The following is an 18,959-nucleotide window of genomic DNA, read 5'->3' on the forward strand; positions in this document are numbered from 1 at the left end:
CACTTAAATTGGACAATTCAACAATAGTGGAGGGAATAATGGAGAGGAACCACAATCCCTCAAAGTGATAATAACCTGCAGAGATATTTCATTGCTCATTTTTTAGCCAAAACCTGACATTTCTCATTATTTCCAAGTGAAGACTACCTAATCCAGAAGTCTATCTATCACAAGCGATTCAGGTACAGAACTGACATTGCAATTATTTTTACTAGTACTAGCCAAAAATGAACTATGTGCACAGATCAAGTCACTCCTAGAGATACAGCAGTATATCTACATTGGAAACTTCCAATTATTGGAGTGCAAACACACAGTTGTCGATCCAAAAAAAGGTGTTTAGGGAAGAAAGTGGCCCCGTTTAACTCCATTTACTACTTTCCAATAGCCTATCCCTGCCAAATAACAACCGTATTTTATGTTATTGAAGATGTAAAAATCCATAAGAAAGCACAATAAATTTATCTCTTATGTGGAAATAACAGTAGCACTAGTGCAAAATGCTTGCAATAAAATTTCAGTCCATGAGAAATGCACTGGAATTCAGCTTTTGTTGGAGACTCAAAAGCATGCCTGGTTTTGTTATAAGCCTCAGGACTGAGCTGAAGAGCACTGAGACAATTTGGTTTTCATCTCACAGCTCTTACCAGTCTTGAAGCCAGTCTTTTGGTGGGAATAAAAAATACTTCCTCTGACTGTAAGAAAAAGAGAAAAAATTGGCTTTCTTTAAATTTTACCAAAGCTGTTATACATTTTTTTTTGCAGTGAAGTGTAGTAAATCTCAGTGGTACCACAGAAAAATGCAAGATTCTTCTAATTGTTCTACTACAATGAATAATCAGAGACCAAACATTGTGTTGTTATTATCAGTTACTGATGCAATCTGCATTTACTATTCTCCAGAATAATATTCTTCCAAGACTTGCTTGGAAGAGATGCAAGTTTTAGTTTGCAACAATGGAGTTTTCTTCTGTGCCACCACTCCCTTTATGCTGAAAGTGTGTGGGTGGGAGAAAAGTCAATGTAATAGAACTCTCTCAAAAGTTGCTCCCCTCCAAATAATCAAATGAAGGTTTTTTTCCCTGAACTGCATTATTACATTTACATCAGATCTTTTCTTACATAAATGAACAAACTGGAATTATCACATTGCCACTTTAGTAAATGATGGGTATTTCTCTATATAAGGCCATCTTCAGTCTCGGAGAAAAATTAAGTAACAAAAGATTATAATACCCCATATTTATGTCCTCTATGTTTATCATTTTTACTGAGGTTCAAGTAAAAAATTTACCCCATTTTGAGGGCTGGAGAGCACAGCTGATGAGGAACACCATGCCAGCCAGGCATTCATTGCTGGGCAGAAAACGCTGAGGTGTGAGAGTGACCAACAGCCACCAGCACAATAAAGTTGCAAAATGGGCAAATGGTGTGCCAGAGTGCACCAGCCAAGGCATTTCTGATTCATATTCTGGCAAGTACATGTGCAATCTCATCCAACATACTCTGCACAACTGGCCTTATCCACCTTCATGAAACCAGAACCAGTGCAGATAAGAGATACAGCGATGAATGGGAGAACAGAGCTCTTATCTCAGGAGGAAAAAAGCCTTGTTGAGATGCATTGAAAAGGGGAACTGAGAGTGAGAGAAGGCAGAAACAGAGAAGAGTAATATAAAGGAAATGCCAATATTAACTAAAAGCTAACAGTTACATGCTGCTATGAAGAAATCCGGACTATAAAGAATGTCCCTGGGAGTAATAGGGAGAAGGAAATGCTTCCCAGCAGGAACAGCATCAGAAAAACAACAGACCTCCCAGGGGAAAACACTCAAGTAAATGAAAATCCCTCAGCCTGGTATTGAGATGGCTCTTGATGAAGTTATGAAAGGAGCCATGTGGTGTGTTTGCCTATCATAGCAGGATAATGGATTCGGTGACCCAGCAGACCCCTCTGATTCTTATGGTCATATAACAGCAATAAAGCAAATAGCCTGTAGCTTTGTCGCTTGGGTCATCTATCAGAAAAATGAGGATCTTGGACTGCAGATCTGAAACATGCACCCCAGTGCAACAGCCGTAGGTTTTGGCATGCCCCAGTGGTGTTGCCCAGTGCTGCCGGAGATGTGTGGTGGATAAAGGACACCAGACATCTCATCTCTTTGCCCTCCCCTGACCCTGACTCTGCTCTGCCCTCCTCCTGCCAGTGCCTCTTGCTGCTCCTCCTCCCTGGGCCTGCCTGGGAAACCTGGTGTGGGGCAAACCCCAAGCTTTTCTCCCTGAACAGCCAAGATGCCAAAGGGATCTCTGCCCAAAGACCACGTCTGAGGCAATCTGGAGCACCTAGGGCAAAGTAGCCTCTGGAGATCCTTGTGCAGTGCACAGCTGCCTTTTGAAAGTGCTGGCTTTTGAAAGCAGTTTAACTTTCAATGGCCTAGAGTAAGTGGTATTTCTAAACAAAAATGTCCATGTAATATTAATGAACCATAACTTCATTAATGCCAACCGAGCTTGCTTAAATATTATCATAAATGAGCATATAAATAGCTAAGTAAATGCAAAGATATTTCAGACCTCCACAGGGAATATTAATAATGATAACTTCACTCCGGTGAGACCCTGAAGACTCTACTCAAAACTTAGGGTTTCCTTAGTAAAAATACATTGATCCAACAGAGATTTATTTACAGAAACCTACTTTTAGTACAGAGGACTTATAACACTATTACTCTTGCTATATAATTAGTGGGTAAAACACATACACTAATGAGCTTGAAGGTAGAATTCTAGTGTTTTATGAATGAATGGTTCACCTCTCCTTTCTGTAAAGATTTTACATTCCTTACTGTGCTAATTTGTGATACTGGGAAACAATTTCTTTCCTTTCACCCATTACTCTCACATGTCCACAAAGGATAGAAGATCCCTCGTTCATTCCCCTTACATACACTCATTTCTCCACAAAGGAACAGAAGATTAACTCTCACTTCACCAGCCCTCTAAATACTTGTAATTTCAAACCAGTCTCTAGTGCCTTTTGGTGATAATAATCCTTGATATACCATGTCAGCACAAGTATGAAATTAAAGCACGTTACGGCAAAATGCCTTGCAATACTGTTAAAAGTTCTGGCCTCCCACATGGGATGAATCATTACAGTGTTAAGTTTTCTTTTGGCTCTGCTGTCAAGTTCTCTGTAGCAAAAAACTGCCGAGGGTTTTATAATGGCTCCTGTCACCTTGCACCCGATGGCCTTGGAAACACACACTGCTGACTTCAGCTACAGCTTTATCCATAATTTCATCCTAAACAACCCCGAGCCCATAAAAGCCACAGAAGAAGAATTCCCACTTTATTATCATATTGAACATATCACGTTCCTGAAATAAACCAGAATCATGAGACTTTTATCTTCTTTCAACTTCCCATAAATGCCATCAATCTGAAAACTGTCAGCTCAAGTGTGACAAAAAACCTGCTTCCATTCCCCTGAGACCCTGGTGAAATGAGTATTATTAGCCCATTTTCTCCTCTAAAGGGGTCTGGTATAAAAGAGTGAATCATCAAGAAATGCAGTCTCAAGCACAACATCAATATTGGTACATCCCCTGTTGAGATGCTTTAAAACACTACCCAACATATGGCAAAAACCTTTGTATCTTTCCAAAGTTTGTGGTTGAGAAAGGGGCTAGAAAAGTGGCTGTGTGACTTCAGCAGGATGTGACAGAGCCTTCTTGCTGCAAAACTGATCCATATGTGATAACCATGTGTGGAAAGTCTCTGTTTTTTGCGTCCAATTCAGAAGTAGACGATGCTTGTCCGGACTTTCGCCAATCAACCACCTAAAGATCCTTCTACTCCTCTGTGTCTAAACACAAACTGACCATCAAGCAGTCTGGGATATTTCAAAACATCTCCACTTGTGTCAAGTTGCTCAGCAAGATGATAAATGCATAGCATGATGTGCCAGAGACACAGTTTATCCCATTTGGAAATACCTGTCTTGAAAGGGCTGCTAAACATTTTCTCCAAGTTTTGTAAGAAATTAATTTGATCCCATCCAGGAAGCTATAAACTGAGCAAATTTAATAGATACTCCAGACTTGTTTTGCATGGAAGGAGATTTTAGTCATTTTAAGAAAAGGTCCCAGGAGGACATATTTGGATTAGTATATAATGTAATACTGCTCTAAGGCCCCAGTCTGCTAATTTTATCAGTTATTGTTTTACAGCAAAGAGCATTGATAGATTACTCTTATGAGCACCTGGCGTGTTCACATAATTTCCTTTGTCTTGCATTTTGTCTATCAATTTATGTCTGTTTACAAGGACTTCAACTTCCTCAGTCAACACAGACAAAATATCCATACTTATCACACATGGATCTTCTTCAAGCTTATGCAAAGAAGTTTTCAGACTAAGTTAATAAACCAACTCAATCAATCCATGTTAGAATGTCAATAGGCAGGCTCATAGTCCAAAAGCACTGAGATGGAAATTCCTGCCTGTGGGCACTTCCCACAGTGCAACACAGATGGCAGGAGATGTCCAGTTACTCTCACTTCTGCCACCTTTCTTTCCCAGAGCACCAGGGATGCTGGGGCTAAGCCCAGGCTTCGAAACAAAGGCTAAGGGACATTAAAAAGATGCCCCGTTTTTCCAAATATGTCTTGGGGCTCCTGTGCAAACTATTTCCTTGTATAAAATGGCCAAACACTATCACCGTGGAGGCTTAACCAGAAAACAGACTGGGGACACAGATCTGGGTGCAACACAGCATGCAGGGCAGAAGACCCAACGTTTATTTACAAAGTCACTTATATACATTTCATATAATGTCCATCGATTGGGGGATGGAATCCCCACCTCCTACTTTACACTGGTGAAGCTAAATGTCCATTACCTTTTCTCCTCCCAACTAGAAATATGTAAACAATAGGAGACAGTTAGGAAAACATGCCAATGTTTACATTAGCAAGCAGGAGAAACTGCACGTCAGCTAGCCAGGGACAGAGCCTCATGGCAACAAAACACCATGCAAGTTGGGCTGATGTATGAACACTACAGCAACCTTAAAAATGACTTGACAGAGAATGACATATTTCTTTCATCAGTCATTTCAAATGTCATCGTGATTATTAAAAACGAAACCAATAATATTCATCTAGGAGCTAAACTGAAAGACACACAGGATGTTGACTGAAATGAAACTATCTACCAACTGCTGCAGCCCCTCAAATTTTGGTCACTAAGCAGTATTGGTAACTGACATTTTGTGCTTCTTTGAACTGTGACTTCTTTTGGCCGTCAGCTTTCCTACTCTCCTCCAAGCACACGCTGCAACCATCTGACAGTAATTGCCATGACAACTGATGCTGGTCCCAGGAGGACAACAGGCAACACCACCAGCAAAACTCAATAAGCAGCGTAATGAAGTCGAACACATCACAGGAAGTTAGTTGTGGTTTCATGGTATGGAGAGTGAGCAATCTGGAGGATCTCTCGAGTGTCCCATGGCTCTCCAAGTCCCAGCCTGGAGTATTCGCACATCCTGCTGAGGGTGACCTTAGTGCCCTGGATGGGATGGAGAGATGCTGCAAAGGAGCAAATTTAAGCTTGGAGGAGAAAGGCAGCAGGCTGATGTCAAAAAGGGCGGTTTAAAATGAAGTGAGGAGATCTGTAGACAACAGGGCTGGAAAGGCAATTATAACACTTAGCCTGGCCTACAAAGAATGTCACACTGGCATAGGAAAACCCAGAGGAAAATTTTCAGAGCACAAATCAGGAGTAGACACCTTCCTCCTGTGTGTTTTCAACTTTCTAAGTTTTCAGCTTACTGAACTTTCTGTGATCTGAAGACAAAATCTAACAAGCTCTAACAAAGTTGAAAAGAAAAAAGCACACCTGTTTTTATCTACTCAAGTTCTAATAACTAAGGAAATGCCCTAATTATAAGCATAGGTTAACTGCATGGCATCATTACAAGGCTGATTTGGAGTTGCATGACTGAATTAACTGCATCCCTTACCTTCAGGTTTCTTTGATGTGGAACTTTAATTCAGACTTTCATCATTTTACGATGGCTGATTGTGGAGTTATTATAAGCATTCTTTCTTGTTTCTTTCTATCAAATATTAACTTTTCACTTTCAACTCTGACAAAGATTTCATTTTCTAATGACATTCAGGTACCCAGCTGACTCTAGCTAATTTAGCTAACCATTGTGTTAGCATGGAGCAAGACAGGCTAGCTCAGGATAAGTGGCGTGCTAAGAGGAGCAGTTCTGTTTGACAAGGCCTTTATGCTATCTCCTCATATTTTTTTTTATTTGTTCCCTATTTTGAGCCAGAAAATAATCCCTAAATATCATACAATTCTCCCCATCAACCATAAATGACTCCATTTGGTTAAAAGCAAGCCTGGAAACAGAGCTGAAATTTGTTTGAGAAAACTAAAATTCAGAGCAGGCAATAAACCTTCAGCTAAGAAACAATTCCCTAGAAAAACCAAGAAAATCTTCCTGCCACCCTGCCATCAAAGCACAGTCACTCAAGGCAAGCACCACTAACTAAGCCCAAATGGAAGTGATGCAGACAGCCAGAGAGAACAGCAAACAGAAATAAGGACCCTTTTTATTCAGATGCAATGCTTGTGTTAGTGCTGGCAGTACAGCAAGAGGTTCAGGGAGTCCAGCATCAGGAGAATAATCCTTTGGTTTGTAGGCAGCACACAAGGTATTTCACCATACCCAGGAACACTAACTCATCAGTTTTACCTTCAAGCATCAGAAACTGAACTCTAAGAAGGCACCTCCAGATAGGAACAGACTATCTTGTTTATCCAGATCAATATATCAGTGCAGGCCTGCAACATTTCTCTTGCTGAATAAAGATCTGGTGCTATTTACACAGAGATAACCCGCACCATTACTATTAAGATTCAGCTCTGTGATAATTCCAGCTGCATGGGATGGGCTATATCAGTGATCTAGAGGGATGTAACATTTGAAAATTTTAGCAAGGAGCTTATCATTGCCCAGGTAAGATGAAGGACTGGCATCTCTACTTTTCCTCAATTCAGAAACAGATATTAGTGGGTATGCAATGCCTGTGGGGGACGAGAAACCTTCTCTGAGAGAAAGAACATCTTCCAAACTGGACCTGAAATGCAGCACTGTGGGAATCATCTTAGATTGCAATAAACTGAAAGGCACACAGCATGGTCTGCTCCCAGTCCTGCCAGCCTGGGACAGAAGTCTCCTGGTAAGAATCTTTACCCAGGCTTCATTTGCAAGCAAAAAGATGATGACAGTTCAGTCCTGTGAATGGACAAACCACTTACACCTCTTAGAAACGGGGGAAAAACAAGGATATACAAAATCCTCACTTTTTCACAATGAGCAATGGTACTGACCCCAAACAGCAGTTTTGTTTCTGAGGAGGTTTGGAGACCACTGCCCCAGGAGGACAGGCACGTGGAGCCCTGGGGGCACCTCCCGGCCCCAGAGAGTGCCCAGCACTCTGTGGGTCACTCCCCAGCTGCCACACAACACTGAAGCAGCCAAAAGGGTCTGTGTTAAGTGAAGCAGCAGTAGGAAAACACTTTGGGCAGAAAAAGGGAAACAGGCAGTGGTGCCAAAACACCAGGTAATTTGAAATAAAGCTGGCAGGAGCGAGAGGAAGGAAGCTGTGCCTGTGCACAGCTTGCAGCTGTGCCAGCTCTGCAGCCCTGCTGTCTCCCTTCATCTCAGCTATTGCAGCTCTCCATGAAAGCAGAGAGTCTACTTCTCCTAAGCTCAGCCTTTAAAAACACTCCAACACCAAAGCCACCCTGGATTTCTTCTATCAAAGAAGGCCTCAGAGCAAGAAAGCAGTAAACCCACTGGTAAAAGCTGAGAAAGTAGGAAGAAAACAGCTCATGGGAGAATCAAGGGCTTTGCTTGGCATCCAAGTGATTTGTGGGGTCAGCTTGGACGCATTGTTTATCCCTCCTGAGCTGAGAGTCCTGTAGCAAGCTGGAGTGACAGACCCTTCACTGCAAAGCCAAGCAGAAGAAGGTATCACTGCACGGTGCTCTGCTCTCTGCTACCAGCCCAGGCACACACACAGATATTTCATTTTGGGGCTGAGAATAAAACAGCCACTGCTGCCAGCATAGCTCACATGTACTTACTTACATATACAACTACGAATATATTTTTTCTGGTGTTAAACACCTGTCAGTGGTTCTTTCTGAAACCTTGTATTTTCAAGAGGTCTTGTAGGTTTAATCTAGTGGAAGACCGTTTCTCTTAAAAAAATTAAAAATGAGTGCTGTATATGTTTTTAACTTCACAGGGACATGAAGAAGATCAAGAAACTTTCACTTCTGCAGGGCTTTAACCATGCTTCTTTTTCAATTGCTTTTCTTCTATGGATTTTACAATTTCCTCCAGACTGACATAAAATAGAAGGACACAGGAATCTGATGATGCGGGTGAAGCCCCAATGGCTTTTTAAAATCCCTGATTGCTGCCCAGGTGGGACTGTCAGAGCTGACACATTTCTGTAGCTTTGCATAGCACTTCGGAGTGTAAGAAAAAGAAATGAACATAAATTCCCTGTTTCATGGGGACCTTAATCTTGAGTCTTACATCTAAATTATGCATATTATAGGATTAAATCCTCCCATCAGCTAAACCCGTATAAATCTGGAGTAATTCCATGATCTGAAGATCCATTGCTAATTAACTAAATCCCCCCAAACCCAAGGAAATTAATACAATCAAACAATATTAAAAATAAAGTATCTATTTCTCATTTACCTCAAGGATCACTTCTTCACAGTTTCTCTCATTGCTGTAGGAATATTGCAGACAAAGACAAAAAATAAAAAAACTGTCCTGGGTCAGGAACTTCTAATTTATGCTCTCAAGGCTGCAAAACAGTGCTAATGACTCTGCTGCTTTTCTCTCCAAATATTGCGGTAATGGAGTTTGTTTGTTCTTTTTTAATTAAAAACATAATTGAATTTTTAATTAAAAAAACAAACAAATCCTAACATAGCTCATCTGTCTTATCAGCTTTCTTTAGGAATCTGATGTCTTTGAGATACTGATGATCTCTTTGGTTCTGTAGAGGCATGTGAAACTGCAGCCAATACAGTTATTTTTCCTTTTAATGCTTGTCACCAGCTGAAACCTTTCTGCATTGGTGGGAGCAGCTGGAGCATGTACTTATCTACAAAGCCAGGTAATTAGGTGGCAGCTTTTCTTCACTGCTTTGGAAATTCAGCTGTTAGGCTATTATTTTAGCTGAAGACAAAAGTAGCACAAAGAAGGAAAGAAAATATTTTTCAACAGCAATAGGGATGAAAGAATCATAACCTTTCCAAACAAGTGTACTTCCCCTGGCTCAGCCCTTAACTGTGAGGGCTTTCTGAGTGAACTGGCAAAGCCTGAGACTGCTATTAAGCACATGCAAGAGGGAGATGTGCTCGTGTGCCATGACAAATTATTGCCACTTGGACTTAATAAGGAGTGTAAGCACATGTTCCTGATAGGCCAAAACCCCTTGTAATGTTTTTCTGTGACTATAAAGAGCTTCTCATTAAAACCCCTCTACTGAGAGTCATCATGAGAGGAATATGGTAAAGCATTTGATTGAGAGGAAGTCCAAGTATGATGTACTTTCCTGTTTTACTACCAGACAACTGAAGAGTGCCATTATCAATACCTTGCATATAAACTTGAAAGAGCAAACTTTTTCTGATTAATTCTTTTATATTGGGTTATAAATCCTGCCTTCCAATTCTCTCTGTCTTAAAAAAAATCATTTAAAGCATCTATTTCTATTCATTGACTCTAATTTTATTCTGTTTTATCTATTGTTCTTTCTGAGAAATTTCAGTATTCTGGTTCTATATAAGACTTTTGCCTTAGTCAGGAACTGCAGACTGTAATAACAGCAGTCAAGGCAGTTCATTCTGGCAAATGCATGTCAGAAAAGGACTGCTGTGACTTTGAAATATTGAAAGTGACTGATAACATAATGTGTGAAGCAGAATAAATGCATAGAAATGGAAGTTTTAGCTGAGCAGTCAAAGTATGAACAAAATACAGTGTCAGAGCTCTGCCCTGAAAGCTCTCTTTCAGGTGCAGGTGGTTACAATGGCAAATCACTAAATGCACTTTGCAAAAGTGTTTTATGAATAAAATGGCAAACACAGTTTTTCCTTGGCCATATCATCATTTCTGTCTGCTTGCACACCACATTTAAGTGGAAAACTTGGGTATGGAAAGGCATTTAGGACAGACATCAAAACTATGATGGCTGGGATCAGGGCTCTGCTTTACTTTGGGCTAACCTAGCCCAGCTGGTGCTAAAGCAGAATATAAACCACATTGTTGCACATTGTGCAAGCAAGAGTCTCCAACATTACCCAGATGATTCATATCACAAACGCTTCCATCTGTTTAGACCCTGCAAAGCCTCTCTGCCACCACCAAGTCTTCTCTTGGATTTGGGCAGAAGTTTTTCCAATTTCATGATATCACCAGAACAATTTTTCCTCAAGACTACAGAGGAGTCAGAAACTAAAAGCTTCCCCACCCCATCTTCATCTTCAAATTAATTCAAAACTGTCTATCCACTGCACTCTGAAGTACTGGTGACCCTGCTGGGGAAACTGTCTGGCTTTTCCTCCCACTTTCCTCATTATTTCCTTGGGGAGCAGCCTAGAGCAACCTACATCATGGAATTGCTCTGAGACACAGCAGGAGTCTTCTCTGGATAGTTTTTTTAGCTTTCTCCCTTTGCTAATCTCCTCCTGTATGGAGCTGAGCAATAAGGAAGGCTTCATTTATTGGCCCTATAATCACTGAGGAGCACTCAGCTCCGCCTGGTCCTCACTGCCTCTCCTGTCACTCCCCCTGTTCCTGCAACAAGCTTTCTTCTTCCCCATATCCTATTTCAGCAAGGGAAGACAACTCTGCTAGAAGCCTGCTACCACTCTTCCTTGGCTCTACATTCTGGAGACTCCACAATCTCTTTTTGCCTTTCCCTACCCCTGAACTTGGCTGAAGCCACACACCAAGGCTAGCACCTTCTTTGCTTACTGATGATTCAAGAACGGGTGACAAAGAGCAGACTGGTGTTTTACAGCAGGGCAAATCTCTGCAGGCTGAGGTAGCCTCTGTTGTGGCAGTTCTACTGGCTGAAGCAAAACTCTTAGTTCAGATATGGATAAATCCTTCCAGCTGTCATTCCATCAGGTTCATTTCAGCTTTGAAAACAAACTTTATTTTCAGGCCTTTTATTTTTATTCGAAAAACAGTTGAGAACGAGATTTATGGTCCAGCTAAAGGTTAATTACTTTTAAGGCAACAAAATGGGTTAGCAAAGATCTATTACTCTTTGCTCTTCTGCTACTCTTGGTCATTTTAACTGAAATAGTGTTTTGAGAACTGAGGTCAAGAGCAGGGAACCTTTGGCAGGTAGTGCTAGTGTGGGGTAGGTGGGCTAAACCCTTACTTGTGGTTATTATGGTTCTATCATCAAGGCAGCTGCATGATGGGATCCTTCCTATTTCCAGGGAAAGCTCTGCACTCGTTTTCCACCCCACTTTAAAGGCAATGCTGCTGCTCAGCTGAGCCAGAGTAGTAACACCTGCTCCTCTCAAGACTGATGCACATGTTAGAGAAGGCAGCCAGAAAAGAAAGAACTGTACTACAGGACAGTGTGCACTGATGGTAAACCTAATCTCTGCTTCAGGAATTCATAAAAGGCAAGTTCTTGGAGAGAAGGCACTCACTGAGACTTCTTTTAGCTTTACTGTCATCAGATTTATAACCCAGCAGTTTCAAATTCTGCAGCCATGCATTTATTCACTCCATAAAACTTTAAAACACATGAACAACTCAGCTTACAATAAATGTCGATTCCCTATAGTTGGATGAGCAACACTGTTTCCACTGACTGTACTGCACACCTCACTGAGTAATATTTGGCCATTTTACACGCCAAGTCTGAGGTGCCTAAGGCTAGAGAAGTGGATACAAAGTAGTAAGAAATAGCTTGAAAGGTGCTCTCTACTGGTAATTTAACACATCACAATTAGACTGTTTTCTTTGGGGTGGTTAATGGGTAATGATGGGGAATTAATATGCAAAAGCATACCCTTACCTGGCTTGCCTTTGTGAAACTTTGAATGCAGGGCCCTTTCTGAAAGTGAGCATTGATTAGGAAAACGAAAAAGAACAAAGCTGCCTTTTTCATGGTACCTTTTTTCCCAAAATGCAGCAATGTTGGAAAGCTTTCCTTCACCACAGCACTGCTTGGATGCAGAGGTGCCTTCCCATGGTGAAGCAGGCAGGCAGCTCTCTGTTGCTCATAGCTCTATGCTGTGTGAAAATGCAAGAAGATCTAATGCCTTTCCTTATGATTTTCTTTCTCATGCTTCTTCTCTGTGCTGCTACCTCATGATTCTTTAACTTACCCCATCAATTAATGTTACGGTATATTTAAAAAGCCCTAATCTGCTCACTGCCTTTATATGTTTTGATTGAGTAATTTTTCACTATGTGTATGTAATAAACTCCAGATCTGCTGCAGAATCCTTTTACCTCTATCATCAGTTAATATCACGGGAGATTAAGAAGTTGCTAAAGTCTGTGTTTCTGTAGGCGTCTCCACCCTTTTAACTCCTAGCCATGACTTTACAGTGAGACCTGCAAGCACCAGGGCCACAGCACCAGGCATCAATAAAGCCATTTCTGCTGTTCTTGCAACGTGATGTGTGGGAGCCACAGTTTCTCTGCAGTCCTACAGCCAGCAGCCCCCGTGAGCGAGCGAGATGGGGACAGGACTTCTGATGGCAGTGCAGGAATCTCCAGAACCTGGAGCTCTGCATTAGGCAGTTAGTGGAGGAGGATGCAGAGGGACAGTGTCAGATCATCTGGCCCTTGGGCAAAGCTATTAGCGATGTGCTCGGACAGGACTGCACAGCAGTGCAAGCCTGGATCAGATGCTTGTGGGCTTGGTAGAAAAAAGAAGAGAGAATAGCAGAGGGACAAAAGCTTTCTTTGGGGGCTTTCTCGTGAAGTAATGGATGCCATTTTTAAAAATCAGAATGGAGCTACATCTTTTCTTATAATCCATTGCCCGGGTCCAGCAGCCCAGAGTAAGGCGTGCAGAGTGTGAGCACTCTGCAGCCCCAGCGGGGCAGGCGGCTGGCTGAGCAGCGCTTCCTCAAGGTGAGTTTCCTGGCGTGAAGGGCAACTGCACTTTGTCTTGGAGGACCTGGGAGCACAAAGGAAGACGGACGTGTTTTGAGACCTAGGGCCTGCAATTCCCAGTTTTACCTCTACGAGTCTCATGCAGACAGTTAAAAATAGGCTAGACTGGTTATTTTGTACGGTTAAGAAATACTACCTTGGGTGTGGTTAAATTTTTTATTTAGTATCCTAGTTATCTGAGAAACTACCTTGTTACTATGTGCTACCCTGAAGTTAAGGCTTTCATTAACAATGACTGAATAAATATCTGAATAAATTAAGACTGGATTCTCATGTCAGATTGCTCAGAAACCTGGAATTAATTTTGATTTTTTTTCTCTTACTAATGTAATTTCAGTAATACAAACTTGTGACATAATCTAAGAGCAGACCCTCAGAATTAAACTCTTCTATTTAAATTCAGGAGTTTTCTTGAAGTCAAGTAATTCTCCTAATTTGCAGAGTTTCTTGATTTCTGGAATTATCAGAAAAAAAATGCTTTGGGTGGATTTAGGTAGATTTTACTAGTTTGCGCGCTATGTGTGCAACGTTTCAGAACGTTTTATATGCAGCTCAGAACAGTCAAGTCTTAGCAAACTACTGAGACAAAGCAAAGCTGATCTCTTACTAAGGCATCCACTATTCTACAGATGATCAAAGTATTTAATAACAAAAAATCCAATTACTTCATTATTGTTGTCCTCTGCAGGGTTAGAGTATAATCTAAAACTCTTTTTTTTCACATAGCTGGTATAAGATAAGTCAGAGAGTAAGTGACACTTTCTTGGGCTTTCATTAAAAGAATATTAATAAAAAATAGGGGGATCTTCTCAAAGAAAGGGGTACATAGTCCCAAGGGCAGAGAAAAATAAATCAAGGTATTTAGGAATAAAGTAATTTTCCTTGCACTGTAGTCTTTGGACATAAGTGACCTCCAGGACACAGAATGAAAATTTAAGGAGAGAGAATAAATGGTGAGGAGACAGGAAGAACACATATTTATGGCTCAGGGCAGGAACTTTCTAAGACTCAGGATTTTGCTGATGAGATGTAAAAAGGACAGGGGAATATCCATACCATTTATTTAAAGCAGCTGGCTAATGATTTGCTAAGGGGCAGTCTGAAATGCCACACAATGGCTCTCTTCCTTCCGTCCAGAGTTTTTGATATCTGAAAGTGCACCACCTGCAGCTAGGGAGGTGTCTTTGGGCTTGCCACGAGGACATCATGGTAAGTGTCCATTTCTTTTTCCCCCTTAGGACAAAAAGATGTGATTGACTTCTCCAGCAACAGCTCAAATTTGCTGTCACTTTTTGTGAATAATGTCAAATTCAGACTGGGGTTTCCTGCAGAAGCTATATGGTAGTTGTACCTTCCATACATCTTGCCCTCACATATCCCCTTCCCACAGACAGCCACCAGGAATTATGGAAGTGTTGCTGCTCCTTTTGGGCACACAGACAACTTTAGGTGCCCATGAGCTTGTGCTTGGCTAGGGCAATTGTGGAAACACAGCTGATGAACAAGAAAGAGTCCCACACTGTGGGCTCTAAAAGCAAGCTTGCCTTTTCTTTTTTATCCTTTCTATTGTCACTGTTTCCTTTTACCTAGAGGGGCAGAACAGACATGGATGTTTTTGGGAATATGAAGTGAGCAGAACAACCACAGCTTGATTTTTCAGTGGTTTGGGTGTTAACAGGTTCCAGTTACGCAAAAAGCTGGCCTCTGCTGAGCACAGAATTAGTGCTTCTTCTTCCTTTGCCTCTTTGCTGGGACTGTAGTATAGGAGAAGAGGAAGAAACAGCAGAGAAAGTGGGTACATGAACAGGATTCCAGCACTTTGCTGCCACCCTTCCTTGACCCCCACCAAAAGCCAGCCATCAGTGCAGTGTCTGAGCCACAGCTGCAGCACTGCAGGAAGTACAGACATCCAATGAAATTCTCTGAAAAACGTCTGCAATTATATTTGTACCTCCTGGGGGAGCAATGGAAGGTTTAAATTTTAAGTCTGAAAAGAATTCTTAACAGGTGTCAAATTTAGTGTCACCACACAGCTCCTCATGAACCAAAAGACACATCTTTTCAAGCTCTCCTAGGAAATTTGGCAGTTCCTATTATTACAGCCCCTGTCATCACCTTGAAAGAAAAATATATAGAAAGGGAAAACTGACATGCTGCCTGGAGGCTCCTGGTGCTCAGAAGGTTAAACCTTAGTGGCAAGGGAAAGAGGACAGCAATCTACCTGAGCACAACATCTGGCTGCCTAGTGGCACGGCCAGTTGTGTGTTAACATTTGCAACATGAATGAAGTCATCAGGATGGCTACAATAGGTCCATCTTTCAAATATTACCCAGCTTATTTTCTGTATTAATAATTTTACAGCCATATATCTATTTTCAGGATGGACCCAAAGCATCTGTTTTCAGAGAAGGCATTAGGCAGGGCCTGGTCACAGATGCTGTGTGGGACCACGGCTGGCTGCTTTGCCATCCCTGTGCAGCAAAAAGCCAGTCTCGTACTGCAGTCAGGCCACTCACTGCTGCTCACATATTTGTTTTGGCATAGAAAGGACTTTTTTCCCTTGTGAAAAAGAAGGGTCTTGAAGGCCCTTTTTTACACTGCTTCCTGTTGGCAAACTTTACCACAGTGTTACCTTGACTGCAGCTCATGCTGCGTAGCATTGGAGAGAAGGGGTGTTTACACCTCTGTCTCTTTTCCTGTTTCTCTGTGGATCACCTGAATGTTTGGAAAAGGTACTGAAAAGCTTTAAACACGAGCCTGTGCTTCCTGCACAGAGAACAAAATCTACTGTAAGCTTGCCAGACCTTTTACAGCTGCACCCTAGGGATTTAACACTGTGCAGCTTATGGCTTCATATGAAATTTCTTAAAAGAAAAGGCCTGTATTTTCACATAAATATATTTATTTTGGGAAAGATCAGGAAGTGCCAACATATTTTAAAGCAGTTCCCTGCTGCATTTAATATGTGAAATATTCACGTGAACATTTGCTAATCCTATACAATGAATCTATTCCTCCCTCTATTTAGCATGCAGGCTGCAGCTGCTGAAGGCTGTTGAGCCTTTTCATTAGGAAGAAATGTAAGGATGATGTGTGAAAACCACATGGATGTAAACTTAAGGAACTGTACAGAAGGGTGTTAAGAAAAAGACCTTGTAAGCTACCTTGTAAGAATGACTTTTCTTTCATATGTTTATTCTTATATGGGCTTTCACTGCTTTAAACTGTAAATTTATATTTATGGACATAATTAAAAATGCTATATAATATGCTCTCATAATACAGAAATAAGAACATAAGCACAGCAGCACAGACATTTTCAGAATATATATCTCAGGCTCTCTAAATTCTGCAGGGGGTAGTATCACTCCAAGCAAATTCCAATTTCTCTGTTCGGCCATTATTCCTGCTAATGTAACGAGTTATTTTCTCACCAGTGCTAAGTTCTGTGTATCCATCCAGATCCTCCTGTGGCCCAATATCTGACTAATAATCCCTTTCTTCCTGTACCTGAACTCTGACAGCTTTATCAGGAAATCAAAAATGGGTGCCTATGATCCCTGATTCCACCAGGGGACAACATATGACCTTGGAATTTCATTTAAGTCTCCTGATGCTATGGATTCCCTAAGCATTAAGTGGAAATAGCATTTGCTTTCCTGAGAGATGCTAATATTTAAGTATTGCTTCAAAGATCTTCAGATAAAAATACCTATATATGTGCAAATTTTTATGCTTCCTTCTGCTTTTCTATAGCTCCAAGATATAATAATACACTGAGAAGCCAAAATTCTCTTATGAAATAAAATTGTACTTGGAAATGTCAGGCCTGCACAGGCCAATGATCCAGGAGTCGCTGAAGGCAGCGTATCAGAAGAAGCTGAAACCCAACCTTTCCATGTGCTGAATACTGCGACCAAGAAGAAACTCTCTTACCGGACTCAGCCATAACAACTTTCCTCCTATGCCAAGAGCTACATCCAGTACATAAACCCTGTCCCAAGCAGTCTCTGAGGGCACTTGGATGCACCCACCTTGACTTGCAGAGCAGCAGTGGTGGGCATGAAGAACGCCAGTGTGAGCTGTGCCATGGCGTTTTCACTGTGTTTATTTAAAAAGACACAGATTGTGAAATTCCCTAAGGCCTTCCAAATTTTGTACTCAAGCTCACATGGATAAGGCTGATAACAAGAGGATGACTTAGCACCTTGACAAGCACTTGAGAACTTTTAACAGGTGGAAGAATTTCTTTGAAAGATTACAGGAAGGAATTCTACTCCTCTGTTTTGCATAGAAACCCCAAACAGTAGAGTGCCAGAGATTTTAAGCAGAGCCAGCCTGGCCATAGCTGGAAGATGAGAGTATTACAGTATTTGGTAAATATTTTCCTCTAATACTCCTTGTAATATACAAAGCATATACACGTTTCATTAAAATAAATTTTTGCTGATCTTGTGAAATTTTTTAACACGTTGCTGCTATGTTAGCACAAAATTCAGCAATATCACTCTTAAAGTGGAACAGATTCAAAGAATCCAAGTCTTCTGTATTCATGCAGTAAGTGTGAGCAGAGAACGATTCCTCTGGATCTGCACAGTGTTACTTACTGGCTACTCCTCCAGAACAGTCTTTGGACAAAGGCAAAGGCAACAGCCCAAATTAAGCAGATTTTGTATTTTGTTTACCTGGCAGCCACACAACAGAAATCCCATTGCAGCAACTGTAAAGTTTTGCTTCATACACATAACAAACCAATAGATACCCGGCTGAGAGACCAGATTCAGAATGTAAAAAAGGATCACAAGACTGGCTCACATTTTCTCCTAAGCACCAAACTGCAGATATTACATTTTTTAAAAGTTTAGTAGGTTTATTTTTTTACATTTCACACACATGCTGATTTAGGAATCAACACTGGAGTGAAGCACAAATACTGCAAAGGCACAGTACATACAATTAATTTAGTATTTCTGATCCTAATAGAAACACAGTATCAGCAGCATATTTAGAGATGCCACTTCTGTAGCCCAAGAGATTGATTGGTACAGGGAGGGATAAGCACCTATGCTTTTGGGTACTAACAGGGGTCTTTCCACCAAAACATCAAATGCTCTTTTCCATGCCCTTTAGTTTTCCAAAATTTCCCAAATTCACTTTGTCTTTAAGAAACAGCTTCTGTAATAGAAAGGGTTGAGTTATGCTGACTCTGTATAACAAATGAAGCAACTCATTCCCCATTTTCCCGCTAATGAAGTTGAGTTAATCTCATTATCGTTTTTCAAAAGAAACAAGAACAATTCAAATAAGAGCAACATAAAGTGTTTTTAATGCAGTTTCTAGAAAAGTGTATAATTCAATGTCTCGGAGAAAATGAATGCGTACTCAAGAAATGACGCGGGTTGCAAATACGAGATGTTTTTCCTTTGCCAAAAACCAAATTAAAAGAAGGGTCCGGAGCTGAGAGAATCCTTCCCTTAGTGCCTGCTCCTCCGACTCCTTAGGCTTACCTTTGTGAGAAGACGTCTCGGTAGGGGCTGCCGTGCTGCAGGGCGATCCCGTACCCTCTGTCCGCGACAGTGTTCCCCACCGTGTAGAAGGAGCACTCGGCGTCGTTGATGGCCACGTACTCCAGCACCGCCGCGTCCCACACAAAGGCGTAGTTCCCGTATTTCACCTGCGGCAAAC

At 41.3% G+C, this 18,959-nt stretch overlaps 1 protein-coding gene across 2 annotated transcripts in view; it reads right to left on the minus strand.

Moving 5' to 3' along the window:
- GRID2 (glutamate ionotropic receptor delta type subunit 2) overlaps positions 1-18,959 on the minus strand; it is a 682,022-nt gene that overhangs the window by 47,053 nt on the left and 616,010 nt on the right. For both annotated transcript variants that reach the window (XM_063423230.1, XM_063423229.1), the window contains one exon: positions 18,782-18,948. In XM_063423230.1, coding sequence (XP_063279300.1) covers positions 18,782-18,948 — 167 coding nt within the window. The remainder of the gene's footprint in view (positions 1-18,781; positions 18,949-18,959) is intronic.

This window comes from Prinia subflava, chromosome Z (genome assembly GCF_021018805.1).
Source record: "Prinia subflava isolate CZ2003 ecotype Zambia chromosome Z, Cam_Psub_1.2, whole genome shotgun sequence".
NCBI lineage: Eukaryota > Metazoa > Chordata > Aves > Passeriformes > Cisticolidae > Prinia > Prinia subflava.